Source organism: Labrus bergylta, chromosome 20 (genome assembly GCF_963930695.1).
Source record: "Labrus bergylta chromosome 20, fLabBer1.1, whole genome shotgun sequence".
In the NCBI taxonomy this organism is placed as follows: domain Eukaryota; kingdom Metazoa; phylum Chordata; class Actinopteri; order Labriformes; family Labridae; genus Labrus; species Labrus bergylta.
Window position 1 is genome coordinate 23,411,788 of NC_089214.1, and position 21,746 is coordinate 23,433,533.

The 21,746-nt window shown below is 46.1% G+C and overlaps 1 protein-coding gene across 13 annotated transcripts in view; it reads left to right on the forward strand.

The window, feature by feature from the left end:
• The first annotated feature begins 3,049 nt into the window (after positions 1 to 3,049).
• ntng1a (netrin g1a) overlaps positions 3,050 to 21,746 on the forward strand; it is a 108,920-nt gene continuing 90,223 nt past the window's right edge. For 2 of the 13 annotated variants that reach the window (XM_029279925.2, XM_065948870.1), the window contains exons 1-2: positions 4,655 to 5,597; positions 14,946 to 15,528. In XM_029279925.2, the coding sequence (XP_029135758.1) occupies positions 15,280 to 15,528 (249 nt within the window). In that variant the 5' untranslated portion in view covers positions 4,655 to 5,597; positions 14,946 to 15,279. Of the gene's footprint in view, positions 3,412 to 3,596; positions 3,751 to 4,618; positions 5,598 to 14,945; positions 15,529 to 21,746 lie in introns of those variants that run through there. The other 11 variants (XM_065948865.1, XM_065948866.1, XM_065948867.1 and 8 more) reach the window with 11 other exon arrangements.

The window sequence follows — 21,746 nt, forward strand, 5'->3', positions numbered from 1 at the left end:
TCCTTAAAACGACAACAGTCTGTGGCGATCACAACAGAAGGAAATGCAGAGATGTACAGTAAACCAGCTGACCTGCTGCAGATGGATCTGTGTGTTTCACCTCTGTATCACATTGACCCCTCTGTGACCAAACACATCAAATATGGATTCAAAACTTCAACCAGAGGAATAAGAATGTGCATGATGTGATTTAAAGAGAGATAACTGTCAGTCATCTTTGAAGCCTGTTTTAAATTCCTACAGAAACCACTTCCTGTTCGGACCGTGAAACTCTGTCTTGTGTTAAACTTCTCTCAGAAATCCAGATCCAGGGGAGAAATAATTCAGTGCTTTTCTCTGGAGCTCATTTTTCGATCTCTGCCCGGCACACAGGATCTAATCATGGCCGCTCATTCATCCTCGTATGCTAATGACACCGTGAACAAGCCAATAAGATTCAATTCCGCCCGTCGCTTACTGTAACCAATACTCCTGTCAGCACATCCTGTGAGGACACTTTGGGAACATGCTATTGACTGAAGCTAATTTGGTGCTTGAACCCCCCCTGAGAGGCGGACATCATTTCTCCGGAGCCTGCAGGTCTCGTCATTTATCATCATTAGCATTAGCAACAGGAGCGCTAACACGGCCCGCTCTCTGGGCTTTTCTCAGCGCTGACAAAACGGAACTCTTCTTTCAATGAAAACGTCCTCTGAGCCGTCAACCTCTCACACGGTCATCCAGCCGAACGCAACGAGTCGTGACTTCATGGACTGACAGACACAGACACACACACAAACAAACACACACACACACACACACACACACCTGCACACCGCCTGGTAAGAAAGTAAATCCCAAATCACTGGCTGGGGCACGTAAATCTGAACGGGATGAACCCGATTCACAATCAGGCCGAGGCAGCCAGCTCGCACTACAAATCCACCAAACTCTGCCCCCCCCCACACACACAGACACACACACACACACACAAGCACACACTCCCCCCCTCCTCCCCCTCCTCCCTGCTAATCCTTTTTCAATCATGCACTTTTGGGATTATGCCACTATGTAATTCTTCTCAGGTATTGTTTTATAACTTAATATGATATATTTGAGTGTGTGTGTGTGTGTATTGTGGGGGAGAGAGGGGGGGTGGGGGGGTTAGGTTGGGGGTTTAGGACGCAGTGATAAGCAGTAGAGGTCTGCAGGCAACAGATTGGAGGCTGAAAGAAGAGATAGCAAAGTCTGACAAGTCCAAATGGAGCAGGTGCATAAAGGTGCTCACACTGACCTGATCCTGTCCTTTCAAAACTTCCCAGAATGCATTGTGGACCCTGGCTTTGTCATGGTCTCCCCTCCCCGGAGAGGTTCACACACCTCATGGCGGGGACGGTCCCTGTGGGAGGGGAGGGGCCACATGACGTGGGGACAGTTTCTGCCGCTACGTGTAGTTCAACATTTTCACGCTATCAACAAAGAGAGCAGAATCACTTCAGAAGATTTGAGATTGTCTGATCGAGTACTGATTGTGTTAAAGTCTACAGTCCCTCACGTCCTGTTTCCCACAATGCAAAGCAGCAGGTCAGAGGTCAAAACAACAGACAGCAGCGTCCATCTTATGAGAGGAAATAATCTCAATCAGACTAAAACACTCAGAGACACCACCAGTTCTCTTTGTTGATTCTCTAAATCATGAAGCTCTAAATGAATCTCTCTCGCTACGCTGGAGCGGCGTCTGATGTCAGCTGGGCTGTTGTTTACTTCCTCATTCCAAGACCGGAAACCAGTTAGCCAGGCCTGGTGTACTGCAGAGTAACCACCGACTGGAGGTCAGAGGTCAGACTACTGTCACATGTAGGCACTTTAGAAAACAGCCAGAGTGTCCTTATACCCTCACATGCTCAGAGCACGCCGTGCGTCCTGCAGAACTCGCTCTCAGACGTTTGTTCACCTCTTCTTCAGGTCTGATGATTCGGCTGGATTGGGCTTCATAAAGGTAAATTAAGAAGGAGCTTCAACACAATATTTCTCTCTAAATAACCCTCCTCCTTCGTAGATGTTTTAAGTTGTTGTCAGTTGCAGGAACCATAAATCGACATTCAAAACTTGAGGTCTGTGTTGTACTACGTTGGAGACTTTCACCTTCGAAAAAAAAACTTTTATCAGTCAAGGATTTATGTTATTCTTGTCAGACTGAAGAAGAAAGAGAACAGAATGAGATTTGTTGGAGCAGGAATTTGTTACAAAATGAGAAAAACCTTCCTTCTTGTGTTCACACACAGAGCTGTTCTCAGTGAACTTTAGTAACATGTGAGGTCGTTGTTGAAGAGCCTCTGAGCCTTTTCACGCTCTCTTTGTTCACACGGTCGCTGTACAAACTGCAGCCTGTTTTTAAGGCCTTCAAGAAACGACAGCTTCACGGCTGCATTGTGAGGGAACATGAAATCCTGTGTCATTGTATTGAGTCAATAAGTGGGGATTAAATGTGCTCCATGGTGGCTCTCTCTTGACGCTGAGCGAGTTAGAGGAGGAGGTTCATGTCGGGGAAGTTGACCCCCCCGGCTCTCAGAGGAGGAGACAGAGAGGAGCTGAGTCCGCCACCTCAGTCAGATCTGAACCCTCCAATCCTCTGCTTTTATCTGCAGGCTCTGGATGAGTTTATTAATCAATATGACTCAACTCATCCTGGCATGTTTTTAACATCTCTCTTTGCTGCAGGCGGCTCAGATGGAACAGCTCCTAAACGGGGACAAGTCAGTGTCACATTTTCTATTTAAAAAAAGGAACAGTGAAAACATGATTGTGCCTCTTCAATTCATGCCTCTGATGCAACTCTTACCATAAATCTTCCATGAAGGCTCCATCTCTCTTACTGCCTATTGAAATGATTTCTCTCTCTGAGTAATCAGAGTAAACCCAACAGAAACATCCTGCAAATAAACTCATCATCTCAAATGTGCATCAGGTCACATTTAAGTGAAGATAATAAAGGAGTAGTCTGGGGTGTTTGCCCTGAGCTGCGACTCTCAGGCTTCAGCAGAGAAACAAAGTTGAGGTGAAAGTGAGCTGTCAGAGGCTGAGCGGCTCATTGTGTGTGAGAGCAGCGAGTCTGTCCGCTCCTCTCTCTCTCTCTCTCTCTCTCTCTCTCTCTATGCGGCTCTCTGTGGTCACACCTGGAATCTGTATTTAGATTTTTTTAAATCTTTACATTTGGAGTATTTTCTTTTCTCTGCTGTGTCCGTGTCTTTGTGACGCCGCCTGTACCGGGAACTCTCCTTCCTTCCCGGAGCTAACTGGTCTCTTCCTCAGTGAGTGTCCGCTTCCTGCGCCACGCCGAGATGTCCCGTTTCAAAGCGGATTAATGTGGCTGCAACAGGCGACATGGCGGGCTGTCCCCGGCGGAATGAAGCACTGAAGACCCCCAGAGAGGTGAGACGCTCCTGCAGTTCTGGCTCTTTCTCATTCATTCATCTTTTCCACCGGGAGCTCGGGCGCGTAAACTTTGGAAGCCTCGCTGCTGCGACGCGCGCAGAGACTGTGTGTGTGCTTGTGTGTGTGTGTGTGTGTGTGTGTGTGTGTGTCTCTGTGTCTGTGTCTGTGTGTCTCCAAAATGTGCGTCGTGATCAGACAAAAAAAGGGGCAGATATTGTGAGAACAGATGCTGTTTCATCATTAAGTTCTTCCCCTGCTCCATGTGTGGAACTGTACTCATTAACAGGAGACACGTTAGGTGCGATAACGAGGAAGAAACCGGGTAGCTGTGATCCCGTGAGTGTGCTTTGTTTCTGAGACTATAACCTGCTTTATTCTAACACCTCACCTGTACCAGAGTGTGTGAGACTACAGCTCTGTGTGGACACTAAATCTCTCATATCTAAGTCATGCTTAGCAAACATTAGCATGCTTAGCAACAAACATTTGCTGCAAAAATTACACTTTACGCTACATTCCTTCATTTCTTTCTTTCTTTATTCCTTCTCTCCTTCCTTCCTTTCTTTCTTTCTTTCTTTCTTCCTTTATTGCTTCTCTCCTTCCTTCCTTCCTTCCTTCCTTCCTTCTTTCATGTAATCGCTGCATGTCTGGCTGGTTTCTCACGGCGCGTGGAGGTGCTAGGGGTCAGGGCCTGTAATTATCGACACATTGAGCCGCGCAGAGGTTCACCTGTGCGCCAGGTGTCGTGACCTGTCTGCTGCTAAGAGCCTCTCACTCTTTGTGTTAATCAATAAAGGTGTGAGGAGACATCGCAGGTGTGATCACGCGCGCTCTGTTCTGGTTGGAGGTTTAACTGGAGGATGAAAAATGTATGAAACTGAAATCGTTTTAATTCAGCTCAACCTGAAAAATTAGATTTTATATCAGGTAGATAAAATGATTAATAGGAGACGGCCCCTATAATTTATTTATTGATGTATCTATTTAATGGAACCTTCATGTCTTCATGGTACTATTATTTTATTTTATTTTATTTATAGCTATAAACATTTACATTTTAATTTACAATAAATCCCTTTTGGAACAAAAATGCATCTGTTAAAATTCAAAATTTGATTTGAAGCTACGAGCTTTCAGTTCTTGAATAATTACGCACTTTGCTGTGTCGACATGTTGTCAGTGAGGGACAGAAATAAAACGCTTCACCAGTTTCAGTATCTTTATTTTTATTTTAGTTCTGCGCACACTTTGGTTTGGATGCTCAGTGATCATAAAGCTTGGCTAAGAGAATTTCCTCCCTCTGTTTTTCCCGGATTCATCCCTCCTCTGAGACTAATAAATCCCACATTTATCAGATAATTTATCGCGATCTGGCGCCTCCGGTGAACTCCACAAGCAGAGGTTCAACTGGAGGCGATCCTCCTCCCTCACTGAGCTCCTTTAACGGTTCCTGAAAGAGGAGGACGGGGTGTGTGTGTGTGTGTGTGTGTGTGTGTGTGTGTGTGCGTGTGTGTGTGTGTGTGTGTGTGTGTGAGGGTGGAGACTGGAGGCTGGAGGGGTGGGGAGAGAAACCATAGGTGTGCTGAGTGTGCGTCTCATCTAATCGAGCCACGGAGTGTGTTATCCTCCCGTCATCTCCGGCGGGGTGGTCAGTGCTGCTCGTTGCGGTTCTGCGCGGCGCGGCGCGGTGCGGTGCGGTGCGGTGCGGGGTGACGTCCAGGAGAAGTAGACGCGGATATTGTGAGTCTAATTGGGGAGTTTGTTGTCCCTGCTGAGTGGCTGAAAGCGATCAGAGCAGAGAGAGAGGTCCGCGTTGAGAGAATCATAAAGAGGAGGTGAAAGTTTGTTCTGCAGCTCATGGCTTTTGTTTCCGCGGACATCACGAGTGATGGAGTGACACCTGGAGAGAGGATGATGGACACTTTGGCACCCCCCCGCACCCCGCACGAGGCGCGGTGCTGACCCAGCCCCCTGGACGCTCATCACTCATTTGTTTAGAAGCGGCAGGAAAATCCTCCTCTGATCGTTTTCTTTTACAAACAGCTGAGAGATGGTGCCGACGTGCGCACTCATCACGTTCCCGTTCAGCAGCGCGTCTTAAAGAGCTTCGTTCTTCATCCAGGGTCACTCTGAGCTCGGAACTTGTTGAACGGACTTAACGGACAGGGAGGCGTTCAGGACATGTAAGTTTTTTACTTTTATGGAGAGTTGGAGCGTTAATCAGACTGCTTGTTGTTGTGGTGTGACTTGGCTGTGGCCTGTCCCTGATTATTTTCTCCTGCACAGATCAAGAGGAGGGCTGAGTTCAAATTATTATTTTTTTCTCTATAAACTCCTGAATCAGCTTCTAAGACTCCCTCTAATACAATATTTTAATATTTACAAATGAGGCGACCTTGAATGCATCCTAAACTTCACATCATTCCTGCAGGTCATCTCTAGAGGCGCCCCCTGGTGGAGCTTATTACCTCATCGTTGACTGTTTATCGCAATGCATAATTACATTAGTGTCATGCTGCTTCCTTTGACACGTCATGCACTAGAGGCCTGTTCCTGCTGGACTCCTTCTTCTGTCCACAAACTGATCCATGTTTTCAGCCCCGCATGCACAGTGTCGACTGTTTTTACACCTCACTCCATGGCTTAGCGTGCGTTTTAGTTTGATTATTTTAACATTTATGATCTGAGGATTCACATATGCTACCACCTTGGCCTTGTCCTGGATTATATCTGTTAATGATCCCTTTAAGGGCGTGCCAACTGCTAAAAACTGTTATCAATGCTCATGATGGCTGCCGGGTTCAGAGCTCAGAAACCGACTGAATGCATTAAAATAATGTTCATTTTGAAACATGATTACATCCATTCAGCTGCAGGATTCTCCACTTGAAATAAGCTAGAGATCTTATTAGATTTAAAGTCTCAGCACTATGTCCATGGTCTTTGAATAAATCCGTAGATATGAGAATGAGTGATATGCAGCTGTCTCTTTAAAGCCGCCCTGATGTTTTGCAGCTCTACCTGTATGAGCTCATTCTTCAGAGCTAAAGTGGACGCTTGGAGTCGACATGTCACCGTGGCTGCAGAATAATGTGCCAGTAGCCTTTTAGGAAAAGTGTCTTTAATAATGCATAAGGTGTTCCCGTGTCGCAAAGACAAGCATGCTTGGTGGCTGAGAGGAGGCAGGGGGGAGGTAGGGAGGAAAGGGGGGAGGCGTGATCTTGTCTCACTGTCTCATTGGGCGTTCCCCTGCACTGATGTGGCGCTGGAGTAACTGACGCCCGAGGGTGTTGAGCTCGACTCGGGGCAGCTTGGCCACAGTCACCCTGTCAGAGGAGCCGCTCTGCACACACAGAGTGCATGTGGCAGCTCCAGCGGCAGCTCCGGGGGGGGGGGGGGGGGGGGGGGGGGGGACAGAGGGAGTGATGGAGGGTTGTGGCAGCTGGTGGAGGCGAGTGAAGCACATCCTCAGCAGTCAGGGAGTCGGCCTTCAGAGGCCTGACCTGTCGGCTGCAGCAGCAGACTCTGGGTTTCAGACACGTGGAGTCAGCGTGATGAGTCCAGCTCTGACACACTGAAGCAGGGGGTTACAATCAGATATATGTTGATAACAACCTCTGCACAGCTCATCACACGGCAGAAATAGCTCCTACCATTCATCTGCAGTTTCCGTCTTTCACATGAAGCACACCTTGGAGGATACGCCCACGTCAGACTGCAAAGTGTTGTTTCAGCTGCTGCTGGGCGTGTTCTTGTTTTTGTTCTGTTACACAGAAAACACAGCTGCACGAAAGAGGAGCTGGAACTGATTATTCTCTAGAGATGATGAGAATTTATCATGAAAATAATAACATGGCGGATAAAAATGTGTAAATGTATAAACATCTTAGTATTTGTATATTTGGGGTTATTATTACTGATGTTAGGCAGCTACAGGCCTGCTCTAACAGTATTTTGTTGTACTTGTACAGTGACAGTAAAGATATCTGATCACTGTGCACAATGAGAGTCTTGGCCTTAAGGTTCATTTTATATATATTTATATGTAAAGTATTTTTTGATATTAAAATATTGGACTGAATATTTGTAGCTGTCTTGCTTTTTGTGGTTTGTCAGAGAGAGAGAGAGAGAGAGAGAGAGAGAGGTAGAGAGAGAGAGACAGAGAGAGAGAGGTAGAGAGAGAGAGACAGAGAGACAGAGAGAGAGGTAGAGAGAGAGAGAGAGAGAGAGGTAGAGAGAGAGGTAGAGAGAGAGAGGTAGAGAGAGAGGTAGAGAGAGGTAGAGAGAGAGAGAGAGAGAGAGGTAGAGAGAGAGAGACAGAGAGAGAGAGAGAGACAGAGAGAGAGAGGTAGAGAGAGAGACAGAGAGAGAGAGAGAGAGAGGTAGAGAGAGGTAGAGAGAGAGACAGACAGAGAGAGAGAGGTAGAGAGAGGTAGAGAGAGAGACAGAGAGAGAGAGACAGAGAGAGAGAGAGACAGACAGAGAGAGAGAGGTAGAGAGAGAGACAGAGAGAGAGAGAGAGCAGCTGTTTATTCGTGCCAACTGGAACTATTTTATATCATTTATATAAAAAAACATGAGTCATGAAAAAGTTCCACATTTTTACCCGTTAAGATTGTGCACCGACCAGAATGCACAACAGGAAGTGAACGATCGATCGTTTAGTTTTGTTTTTTGTGAAGAACCCAGACCGGGTTAGAGGATTATTAAACATTAAATGACAGAACTTTAAAGGAATACGTGCTGTGTGGTGGTGGGTTGTGTTATTGTGCAGACGATGTCTGAATCCCCCCCCCCAGACATCCTGCCCCCTCAGAAACAGATGTTACACCTGAGACCGCTTTAATCAGATATCTTACAGGTTTATTGAAGGTACATGCTAACTTTAAAGAAGAGGAAACCTGACACTGAAATGACCTTAACCCAAGCTATCGAAACAAGCTAAATTCATGCTAGCAGCACCCTGACTCAGATGTTTTATGATCTTTGTACTAATTAAGAATTCAGATTTAAAAAGTCTTGATATGAAAAATAAGCAAACGTAAATAAACTTTATTTCTAAGTCTGTTTCATCCAATCAGGATGCTCCTCACACCTGTAGTGTTATCACATGTTCAGATGTTTATCAGTGTCAGACTAAATAGAATAATAATCCAGATCATGTTTTTTTTACAGTTCCTCCCAGCTCTGAATCACCCGCTTTCTTAAGAGAGTCTCCTTAATCTTTGCTTTTTCTACTTCGTGTGTGTGAGGGGAGAGAGAGCCTCTGAAACATGAACACATCTAAATTAATAAAATCCTTGCAGGGTGAGACACTTGTTATGGCTTTCATTTTTATTTCATGGAGATTTCACAGACAGCTAATAATTTATCATATCAGAGGTGGAAAACAAGCCTCAGTTTGAGTCTGAAGTGAAACCACCTCAGCTCTGATTCCTTCTGCGCCCCCCCGCCCCGCCCCCAACTGCCGCACAGCGTCACTTAAGCAGCTGTCAGCCCTCCACCCCTTCATACCTGTCGTCATTATTAAAAGATCACAAGCCTGCCGATGAAGGCGGCGACATTTAAAGAAGAAGCAAAGCGACGGGCTGACTGGGAGGCGAGCCCCGGGGAAGCGTCGTAGGCGTCCTCGCTGCTACACGCTGCTCCAAGCTCACGCTGGCTGTCATGTTTGCAGGGCCACGCTGCGCTCCGTATGTTTATTCATGAGGACAGACACCCTATTGGCAGGTTGTTAACAGGACAGATTAGGGATTCTGGAGCGGCAGGCGGAGGAATGTGGTGAGAGGAGCACGGAGAGCAGGCAGGAGGCTGTTTTTACTGAAGCCGGGCCAGCTTCTATCTTTATCTATCTTTCATCTGTTTCTCTCTCTCTCTCTCTCTCTCTCTCTCTCTTGCACTCAACGAGGCGCTGGTGGAGAATATGAAACAGGTAGAGTGAGAAAAGATGAAAGTCGGCAGAGACAGGACAGAAGCAGGGTCAGAAATCGTCCTTGAAAGTGAATAAAATGTGTGAAATTAAAAATGAAAAGGAGGAAAATAGGCAGGACATCAGTGGTAACCTTGTAATCATTCCACCTTCCTCTGAGCTCAGCTCTGCCTCCTCAGCTAAAGAGGACACCTTTTACATTTTTGGGACAATTTGCCAAACTGCTAAATATTGGTGGAGGTGAGTTAGTACCGCCCCCTGTGGTCGGCCCCAGGAGATTTGAGAAGTTTATGACGTGATCATTTTTTTCAGTGCAGCCTGGTCGAGAGGAAATGTGAGTTTTGGATTTAAAGGAGGACGGAGATGGAGTCAGGAGCAGCAGAAGGAAACACAGACTTGAGGTTAGAGAGAGGAGCAGGCAGGTTGGAGGGACGCCCTCCTTGTTTCTGCTCATCGGATGATTTGCATGATTTAAAAGTGTCTCCCTGTAGTAGTAGAGAGCGTCTCGGAGGATATGCGTGTAACATCTCCCCGGTGGTTTCGCAGAAACACTCAGTGATGCTTGAGCGGCCCCGGAGATGAAATGTAAGCGGACACGGAGGAGGGTGTGTTCTCAGGAAGTGGTCGGGGGTGAGGGGGGGTGTTTGGTTGGATGTGATTGAGTAAGCAGCCAAATGAACCCTCGGCTGGGTGGTCTGGATTCATGTGATTAAATATAAAAAGCTGTGACTGGTCTGTACCTGCAGGCAGCTGCTGAGGGCACACATTACTCAGCGTTCAAATATTTGACCTGAAGACACAAATATATTTTTCTCTCCTTGCAAATCTGCAGCATAAAAAAAGTTTGTAGTGCGGACATATTAAAATATGTACGCCCAGAACATGTTTGAGCCTCAGAGTGAAGGAAGCTCCGCCCGTTCAGTGTGAACACAGAGCTGAGAACAACAAACCCAGAGGGAGTTAGACTTCACGCTCTTCTTTGCTAACTGATATATGCAGTAAAGATATATATATATATATATATATATATATTTTTTTTTTTTCTAATTATTCTTTTTTTTTTTTTAAAGATTTATTTTGGGCTTTTTGTGCCTTTAATGCAGAGAGAGGACAGTGGATAGAGTCGGAAACCAGGGAGAGAGAGCAGGGAATGACATGCGGAAAGGGGCCGCGGGTGTACCGCTTGAGACGAACCATTGCGCCACCAGCGCGCCCCCAGTAAAGATATATTTGATATCTGCTTTTTAAAGGTTTGATATGTTGCACATAGCAAACTTCACGGTGCATTAACAATCTTCTGTCCAAACACAACATGTCTGCATGAACGCCACAGGGCGAGAAAACAATCAGATCAGCACTCCAGCGGCCACTGAGAGACATTATAGTTCATGTCATTAACAAAGACATCATCAAGAAAGAAAAGGACTTAGAAATGTCTCTTGTGGGGCGCTGGTTGCACAGTCGCTAGTGTGCTAGCCCCATGTATGGAGGCTGTAGTCCTCCAAGTGGCCCAGGTTCAAATCCCACCTGTGGCTCCCTTCCTGCATGTCAGAAAAGTTTGCAGACTCAGTGTCTGACTCTCAAATGGAAGAGTTATAGAGTCTGATGGCCACAGGCAGGAATGACCTTCTGTGGAGTTCTGCGGTGCATCATGGAAGATGAGTCTGTGTCCAGCACGTCGTTGAGGGATGAAGGACTTGTGACAGCCGATGTAGGTACGTTGTGAGGACACCAGAGGGATCGAGACTCTGGGTGGGTGTCTCTTGGTTGCTGTCTGACCCCGTGTTTCCTCTATTTAGACAAAGAAACACAGAGGAGGGGGGGTTTGGGGGGAGGGATGTGAAAGACGTGGTCTATGTCAATGAAACCAAACACCTTATTTGATAATTTAAAAATCTCTAAAAGAACATTTGTATTCTTTGTTGTCTGCTTTATCTTCATCACACTAACAGACTGTTCGCCCTGGTGTTTCATATTTGACTTTCCACATACTGAAACACCTGCAGGTTTATACCACCGTTAAAGGTGAGAATATCATCAACAGATTGGTCGTGTTCAGGATCTCTTCTCACAGGAAACGAGACACACATTAAATCCAACTCTTCGATGGGTTTCCCAGCCGCCTCTCTGTGTTCCTGTAAGTGTTTCTGTGCGTGCACACTCTGCACTAAATATTTCTGTACCTGGAAGACGTTCAGACTCTTCCCCCTCTCATCGTGTCGTCAGACGGTGATCGATGGTCGCAGGATGCTTCCTGAGCTAAAATAAACTCTGTTTTCTCACTTAAAATGCACATCCACACTTCTTCCATCTGCTCCCCTCTCCTCCTCCCCCCACAGGGCGACAGAGGGGTTATAAAGGGGGGGTGGGGGGGCGCTGTGTCCAGGACGGTGGAGTCATAACCCCCCTCCCCCCGTCTGTTATCTCTGGCTTGTTACCGAAGACTCGCCGGCGCTTGTTGTCTCATTAGCCGCGACTCACACCTCTCTTTATCCAGAGGTTACACACACACACACACACACACACACACACACACACACACACACACACACACACACACACACACACTCACACCTCTCTTTATCCAGAGGTTACACATACACACACACACACACACACACACACACACACACACACACACACACACACACACACACACACACACACACACACACACACACACACACACACACACACACACACACACACACACACACTTCTCTTTAGTGGCGTCCTTAACGTGGTGATATTATGTCCCTTAATGGGAACAGGGAGGCTGGAGTCAGGAGTTCTCTGGGTAATTGGCTGCTTCTTCACCTGCTGACATCTCCCCCACTGACATTCCTACATTTTACATCGAAGGAGCTTCATTTCTTTTTCCTTAAACCCTCTTCTCAACCCCCCTCTTCTGGTTAAACATCCTCTCACTCCATATTCTTCTGCCTAATTGAATTCCACATTCCCCTCCACATTTTTATGAACCCTGCGATAGAAACCGTCCAGAGTCTAACGTCTAACTATCAGCTGATCTCTCCATTGTTTTAACACGTTTTCACTCTCACGTTACACAAACTTCCTCACTGTCACACATTTTGTTCTCACCGGAATCCAGACGTATAAAAGGTGCGGAAAAAATCTGATGAATGACGCCCTCCTCTTTAAGGACGCCGTGAGACGATATAAATATCAAAGATGGAAACGATCTGAACTCATGGACAGGGTTTTTATAATAGACTTTTTATGATTAGTTAAAGGGGACATATTATTAGAAATCCTCTTCTTCAGTGTTTCTGAACATATATTTTGGTAACCTGAGTGTCTACAGACCCACAAAATGTGAAATAAACCCATCCAGTCCTTTGTTTGTGGTCTGCATAAGTCTTACAACACAGAGAAAAATACTCTGTTTCAAATGTGCTCTCCTTGTGATGTCACAGTGGGATTCTGGTAAAAAAAAAAAAAATCCCCGCCCCTCCCCTGGTATCGCCACCCATGGACTCCACCCAAGCATATAACAAAACCTGTGCACTGGTAAAAAAATAAATAAAAATTATTCTCCCTACAGAGGAGTGATATCTACGGGGAAAACTCGGGGGGGGGCTCATTGCATTTAAAGAGACACACACCAAAACGGAGCATTCTGAGAGAGCTGGTTTATACAGGGTCACAAACCTCCTTTGGTGCTAGATTTATGTTATATTTTGACCAAAGCACAACACAGATGTTTCATTTAGACCACAGGGGACTGTTTCAAAAGGTGGTGGAGGGGGAGTATATGTCCTCTTTAACAACAGAAATGTCTTTTTTAAATCAACTGCTTCATAAATCGGATCAGTGGGATAAGTGGAGGGGGACAAGTTTGAAAGTTGGATGCGGCTAACTTTAAGCAGATGTTTAAGGAGAAAAGGATCCACAGCCCACATGATGTGACAGATATAAATGGATGCTGTGCAGTCTGGAGGTAAATCACGGCGTGTGATTCAGTGCTGAGGCTCCCGTTTCAGACAGCTTCACCACTTATGAGCAGAAACCTGAACGCAACTCTGCAGTCTGAGGTGATTACGTTGACATTCAACTCTTTTTATTCTAATTTGCAAAGTGGGACTCTGTCAGGAGAGAGAGTTCATTTCAGTCCTTCAAATGTAGACTGCTGGGATTGTCAATCAATCAATCATTATTTGTAAAGCGTTGATTCATAACAAGTGTTATCTCACCTCATCTCACACCGTATATTTCAAAAATGTTGTTTTTAATGTAACCTCTTGAGGAAGTCAAACCTGCTGGGAAAAAGGAGGTCATGGTTCACAGAGGTCAAAGTTCAACAGGCAACACAAACGTCCTGTGTGCAGGTTTCTCTCATTTATTTTGACAGTTGTGATGTCACACTTTGTTAAATGTCATGTTATTTGGATCTATCTGTGATGTTGGTGTGTTAGACATTCAACTTAAAATAATGATGCAAAGGTGCCTTTAGGAGCGCTGTGACATATTTATGACGTGTGCAGCCACATGGTTGTCAGTAAACAGCGGGTGCAGTGGTGATCGGCTCCTCTGGGTGATGGCGTCTAATATTCGTTAAAGGCTTTATATGTGATTTTTTCAGACTTAAATATAATATAAATCAAGTATATCCTCTGAAAATAACTCTGTGAGTCATGACTGTAGTAACACCATTGGACAGTGAGTCCCACTGTGCTGTGACTGCTGGACGGCTGGCTGACTCCTCCCCTCACGTATAAAAGTTGTTTAATTGAGGGACTAGAGAAAAGAAGAATAACATACTGTACTCACTGCTTAACTGTGTTTCTAGATCACGCTCATTTCAGGTAAATTTACATGCAGTGTGAAGATACAAGCATAATAAAGATCACTAGCATTAGCATGCTAACACAACAATGCAGCGAGAGTTGTTTTGGTTTCATGCTGGTGCTCAAGGGCGACATCTGCTGGATCAAAAAATCTCATATAAAGCTTTTAAAGTACTCGGTGTGCTCAAGCCCAAAGTTTCCCCAAACAGCTGATTCAAAGAAGGAGGATTTGGTTTTGCTGTGTCTGCTTCTTCTTCTTCTTCTTCTTCTTTGTTGTTTAATAGTGATAAGCAAAACGTGTTTAAAAGTGTTTATATTTGTATTTGAGCTGAGAGACTCGTAGTAAAGCTCTTTCTTTTAGAAGGCAGCAGCTTAATTTCAGTTCAGACGTAATAAGTCTGAGCTACTAGACGATAATTATCACAGAGAACACGCGGCTTCTTCACCTTTGAGGCTGTGTTGTTCTTGGTTTCATCCCAGCCTGCACAGTGTTGAGAGAGGGCAGGGGGGATGAGAGGGGTGAGGGGGCGCGAGCGGGGCAGGGGGAGGCTGTAACCCTGTACCTCTGATCCTGCTTGGTGTGAAAGCAGCAGGATCCAGTTCATCCTGACGGTCTCTCTCTCTCTGATTTTCTGAAGGTTTGATAGACAACAAACACCAACATGTCCTCTCCCACACTCACACCTAACACCTCTCACCTGAGCCAACCCGGGCTAATGTCCTCTCCCTGTCAGACTGTGATCCCACTAGAGACCCACTGTACACTCACCCTCTCTTCTTCTGTTTCTCTGCAGAGCCGCTTGGCCGAGCAGGACCATGACTGACAGCACGGAGAGCTGAGGAGACCTGTCAATCATCTTCCTATCAGCGTGTCAGAGGGGCTATCTCCTGCTCCCCTTCCTCCTCCTCCTCCTCCTCCCTCCGTCTTCTCCTCTTATCTTCTCAATGGGCTGCTGACCCCGCAGACTCTCCACAAACCTGAAACAGGCAGAAAAACAGCTTTCAAACGGAGCGGCTCCACCTGAGGGGAGTCTGGCATGCCTCCCCCCTCCAGCTGAGTGAGAGGACCAAGAAGAAGAAGAAGAAGAAGAGGGATCCCGTGTTCGTACCCCTTCAGGAGGAGCAGTCATGCGTTTCCAGTTTGCGTTGACGCTGCAGGCGCTGTGGACCGCTGTGTGCCAGGCGGCCATGCAGCACTACCCTGCAGCGTGGGGTCACTATGATGTGTGCAAGTCCCAGGTGTACTCAGACGAAGGCCTGACCTGGGACTACATGGCCTGCCAGCCGGAGGCAGCAGATATGACCCAGTACCTGAAGGTCACTCTGGACCCCCCCAACATCACCTGTGGAGACCCTCCGGAGACGTACTGTGCCCTGGTGAGTAGACCTGGATCCTTCTTTAAAAAACTGTTTCCGCTGCAGTAACTGTTTGACACGCTGTAGGGGGACGGGTTTTGAAATGTTGTGATGCTTGCTGTTGAGCTGTTCTGCGACGCACACACCAAAATAACCCACATCAAAGTTCTGTTTTCTCCTCCTCGGGTTTGTTTGCACCAATGTCTGAGCATCATTGGTCAACAACGTCAAGATCTTTGGTGATGACTCGGCAGCACTGTTCCACAAAGAGCCTGTCAGGACTCATAGGTGAACATGTAGCGCCTGTGCCTGCTGCTCCAAACCCCCAAAAACGTTTAACTGTTTGATGTACTCAGTTTCATTTCCACAGCAGGGAACGGGGTCCAAATAAGTCCCAGTAGACGTTTTACCTCCTAAAGGTCCCTGCTGCATATAGGGTTTTTTTCAGCTTGGTCCTCAGCTGACCGAAGTGCTGTACAATACATTAAAAAAGAAAAAACAACTTCAGATCACAACGTCCACAAGAGAGAAATATATATATATGTATACATATATACAAATAAAAAGAAAGAATGTATAAAGAAAGCAACAAAATAAAGAAAGCAACAAAGGAACCTGAAAGAAATGGTCTATTCAGGACCAGGGGACTCAAATGCTGAAATATAAAAGTATGTCTTGAGACGAGACTTAAAAAAGTCAACAGAGGGTGCAGACCTGATTGAAAATACTAGGGGTCTAGAGGAGAAACTCCGGGTAAAGTCTGCGCGACAAATGTGTCTGTTTGCGTTCACACATAGTCTAAAGAACCTCTGGGTAGACTAATCTCCAGAGTTTTTCAGGAGATTTACGTATGTGTGAAAAGGGTTTCAGTTTACGCCCAACTTCAGCTCTTTCTAATAAACTCCTTCAGTACTCTGGGTGGTAATGTTGCTTTCTTAGAAAGCATGGCAGCTTTGTAATCTTTAAGCGTGTATCACCTATATGTGACCCTCCAGCCGTGACTCTCTGAAGCCTGTGTGACTCAGCTATGTTACGGTGTCTCAGGAAGCAGTTTGAGCTCACTGACGTCATGTTTCTCTGTTTGAAGCTGCTTCACTGCAAACACTCTCTGATGTGCTGTTGTTGCTGCCTGCTCTCTAAATAATGTGACTGTACCACACATGACAACACACACACACCACACACACACCACACACACACACACACACGTCACAGTCCCATAAAAACACGGTTCCTTCAGCCGCTGTGATTTCCAAGTAAAGCGACGTCCCAGGACAGATTTTCTGCTGCATCAATAAGAGAGTGGCCTAAATATTCAAAGTATGTAGGGGTGAAAAAGTGCACAGGTTGGCTAAAAATACGGCAGCATGTGTGACGGAGAGAAGTGGGGCACTATTGGAAGGGAGGTTCGTGTTTTTCTTAGATTTAGAAGCAGCATGCACACACGGCGTTCATCATTGGCCCTTTCTCAGCCTTACTATCTTCCTCTGACGAGTCCAGAGATTCACTCTGACTCGGAGACTCAGCATTTTTCTCACTGGGAGCAATTAATCTGTTAATCTGTGTGTGTGTGTGTGTGTGTGTGTGTGTGTGTGTGTGTGTGTGTGTGTGTGTGTGTGTGTGTGTGTGTGTGTGTGTGTGTGTGTGTGTGTGTGTGTGTGTGTGTGTGTGTGTGTGTGTGTGTGTGTGTGTGTGCGCGTGTGTATGTGTGTGTGTGTGATCGACTTCTAGATGAAACAAAGGGCACAGAGTGTCTGAACGTGTCTCTGCTGTCAACTTGGTTCCATCTCTGGTTTGCTCTGGACGTGGCTCTATAGCTGTAATGTTGCTTGTTAGCATTAAATAGATAAACATCAGCTGCTGACATCAGTGTACGCCGTGTTGGCCGATGTTTGTCAGCGGGGGCCAACATCGACTGATATGGATGTCAAACCGGTTCATGGTTGCATCTCTACGGGAACCAAAACTCCTCCGCTAGCTTCAAATAAAAGTTGAAATAGTTCAATAAGTTACATTTTACACATGTTTTTTTTTAAAGAACCTCCTGTCTCCGTAGTGATTTACACAACATCAGCTGACTTTCCTGTGGTTGTAAGACACACATCCACCTTCATGTTGTCATCTTAACTTGACTGTAAACATGGATCTTTATAAGCAGACTTCTTTGTGTCCGTCTGTCACTGTGAGCATCATAGGACTCATAGTAGTTAACGTCTGAGACCCTCTGATGCTGCTCGCACGGCTGCAGACTCCCCGAACATGAAACGTGAAAACAACAAGAGATACAGAATCTTGTAGTTGTGTAGAGGCAACTGCTTGGGGCCCCAGACCAGAAGGGGGGCCTCTAAGGGCTGACGACCTTTAAACCAGAGTGGCGACCCAAAATGTGTAAATTTCGCAACGACAGTAGGAAACCTCCTTAAGAGGGCCCCATCTGACAGCGCTCACTCTTGTTGCCCTGCTAAGCGTTGCATGAATTGTAATACTGTGAAAACCAAACATTGTCAATGAAAGTGGACAAAGAAACATGAAGAGGAATGACTCGTCTTTAGGAGAGAAAAAAGAAACATGATGAGGATGCACTCTGGTTAGAGGGGCCCCCCAACAGACTTTAGAATCATCACTGGAGCTCGCTTCCAGGTCGACTTCAGGAGATGACTTAAAGCTAACTCTCATTTATACTGAGTCTGAATCTCTGTTGTTCTGCTGTTCTGTGTGTCTCTGTTTGTGCCTTTAATTCACAAACAGGAAGTGCTGTCCCTGCAGGACGCTTCACCTCTCAGCCAATCAAATCTAAAAGAGGAAACAGAGATTCAACAGTTGCCCGTACTTGTTAATTTACTCATGTTTTAAAAACGTGAACATCAGGCTTTTTAAAATAACGTACCAGTTTGTTTTTGAGTTTGTTTTTGAGTCGCTTCACATCAAAACATTAGAGACTTGTTGAATCACAGAGCGACTCACAATCAGCTGTTCCAAAAGGGTTTTTAGCACAAATTAAATGTTCTGTATCCACTTAAAAAAAGAGTGCTCTGTAAAATGCTGTGATTGGTTGATTGCTTTGCCCTTTGAAGTTCCTGCGTTGCTGTTGATTCTGTAAATTGCACGGCAATCATGAGAAATCACAAACTCCTGCCGGAGCCGAACATGAGCCAAAGCTGTGTATTAGGTCAAGTGTTTAATAAGCAAAGCGGCCTCCTCCTCCTCCTCCTCCTTCTTCTTCCTGCTGCTTCTCTTTGAGTCTCACAGCTAGTCGCCTCACATTAACGATAAATGATGAATTCATTTTGGGCCGTGGCGTGTTACGAGTCATCAAAGATTCTGTGTGAACGAACGCTTGAAGAGCTCTTTGGGTAGATAGTGAGATGTTGAGGAGCATGAGGGAGTGAGGGAGTATAAATAGAGCAGAGAGTCAGCTGAGAGGAGACACAGAGGATGAACAAAGAGGGATTAACAAAACACAGACGACAGAGACAGTGATCAGGAGACAGAGGACTCGGAGGACTCGCTGACTGAAGAATTAATATCTGCTGCGTGGGGGGGGGGGGGGGGGGGGGGGGGTGGAGGCTCTGAAATGTGAATAATTCAACATGTTTTGTAGCTAATGTGTTTTATTCATAGGGCGCATTATTCAGCCCGACGTCTCTCAGGCACTTTTCAAAAAATGCTGAATCCTGTCATCCTCCAAGGTTGTATGAAGGAAAAGAGGAGGGGCCAAAAGGTGACCCTGCGCCCACCCCTGTGGGTCGCTCTGTGCCCGCTGATTGATCCACACTTCACCCTGAAGCGTGTCTGTGTTTGGTGTGTCGTGGCTGAGCAGTGGTCATGCGTGTGTGATGCTTCACTTGGTTTTTATTATCACAGCTTTAACAGTGTGATGATCTCTGATTGGATTAGCGTTTCTTGCCGCCCTGTCGCCCCTCGTGTCTCCGCCCGTCACTGCGAAAATCCCGTTTAACAACACTTCCTCTCTGTGCAGAACTCTACAGTCAGCTCACCGTACCGCCCAATCCTAAACAATCGGTTTGTGTTTACCCCGGGCCGCCTGCAAATCAGCGGCAGAACAATTATCATTGATATTCCATCTTCTCAGGCTGCCAATACGCCGCCGCTCTGCCAATAGTGGTTTGCATCGTGAGTCAGATCATCGCAGATTCGAGCAATTATCATTAGGCGGCGTTATCGGAGAATTTCATCTCTCTGTAATTGATTTTGTGGAGGTGGAGGCGGGCGGCGCTTCCTGCAGAGATGAAGGTAACAGACACCACCGAGATCAGCAGCTGCAGGGCGTGGCGCCGATAATATGAGGGCACTAATCTCTATTTTCACCCCGCACACACACACACACACACACATTTATACACACACACACACACACACACACACACACACACACACACACACACACACACACACACAGACATTTATACACACACACACACACACACACACACACACACACACACACACACACACACACATACACACACGTTTATACACACACACACACACACACACGCACACATGCAAACACACACACACACACACACACACATTTATACACACACACACACACACACACACACAGACATTTAAACACACACACACACGCACACACACATACACACACATTTATACACACACACACACACGCACACACACACACACACACACACACACACACACAGACACACACACACACACACAGACACACACACACACACTCTCACACGCACAGACACACACAGAAACAAACACACACACACACACACACACACACACAGCAGCCTCTCTGTGAAGGTTTTTCATTCCTCTTCTTGCCTGCTGACCTTTTCGATCACAATAAGCTGCGATCACTGAACTCTGCACACAAACCTGCCAACGCAGGAGACATTCTGTCCCCTCCCGTTAGACTCAGACCGGCGTTTAGAGAGCCTGACCTGGATCTGGAGCTGATGGTATAGCTGCAGGATCCATGAGGGCGGACTTCACTTCATACAGAAAGTTCCTTGTGAACATGAGCACATAAAGAATGAAGCAGGTTTTTGGTGTTTGGAACAGCAGCCTGACATGGTAACCTCCTCTGAGGGGGCGTGGTCAGATCGAGCTCCACATTCGATGCTTGATCCTTCACTTTTTCTCAAACGCTCTCTGCTCATTGAAAACAATTGAAAAAAGACGCTGGTGGACACGGGGCCTTAGACCATTATGATCTGACAAATCAAATTTAAGGTCTATAGAAATCTATATCTATCAAAGCTTTGCACCTCGTGATGTCATCCTTGAAAACATAAAGACATAACAACATGGTGAATACTAAACAGTCACTGAGATAATCTTCTGGATGAAACATAACAGACGCTCCTCGCTCGGTCTAACTCTCTCATTTATACTGAGTCTGGATCTCTGGTGTTCTGCTGCTCTGTGTCTCGCTTTGTGCCTTTAATTTACAAACAGGAAGTGCTGATTGAGGCCGAAACCCGAGTCCCTGCAGGACGCTTCACCTCTCAGCCAATCAAATCTAAAAGAGGAAACAGAGACGATTAAAAAGAAGGTGCAGCATGCGGCGAAGGAGAGGTCATTAGAGCTGAGTCATGATCAGACGAGGACAGCAGAGTTGTGATTAATATTTAGAACAACAACAGTGAAATCAATTCTGGGTCAGTTTGCAGAGATCTGTACACACAGGATGCTATCGGTAAACCGTGAGGTTAATCAATCAGAAAAACGAATCCAAGACCACCGCTCCAACAGTCTCATGAAATCCTTTTTCTCCCTCGGCTTTAGCTGCGTGTTCTCAGGATCTCTCAGAGCCGCATAAAGAAAGAAGAAGGTGGTGTAAAGGTGTGTTTTTTAGTACAGGTGGCTGTGAGCAGTGCAGAGAGGAGAGGTGTCGGTTTGTTCTTTAAACACCGTTAGGAGGAAGGAAGGTAAAAGTGGTAAACAACAGATCGCTCTGTGCAGCGTCTGCTTCCAGCTTCATTCAGATTGAAGACATAAAAGATTCTGCAGAGGTTACAGAGTAATGATGACTTTCCAAGATGGCGGATGAAGCAACAGAATCCAATACTTTTTTGACTTTTTATCACCTCTATGTGGACGTACTCACAGAGCGCAGAAAACATGACGCAGCAGCTTGATGGGTCACCTGATAAAAACTTAATCACCCTCGCCTGCCAGGAAGCTCGCTGTGAACTTGTGAACCTGCCGTGTGCTCACATCACCTCGTCACGTTGTTC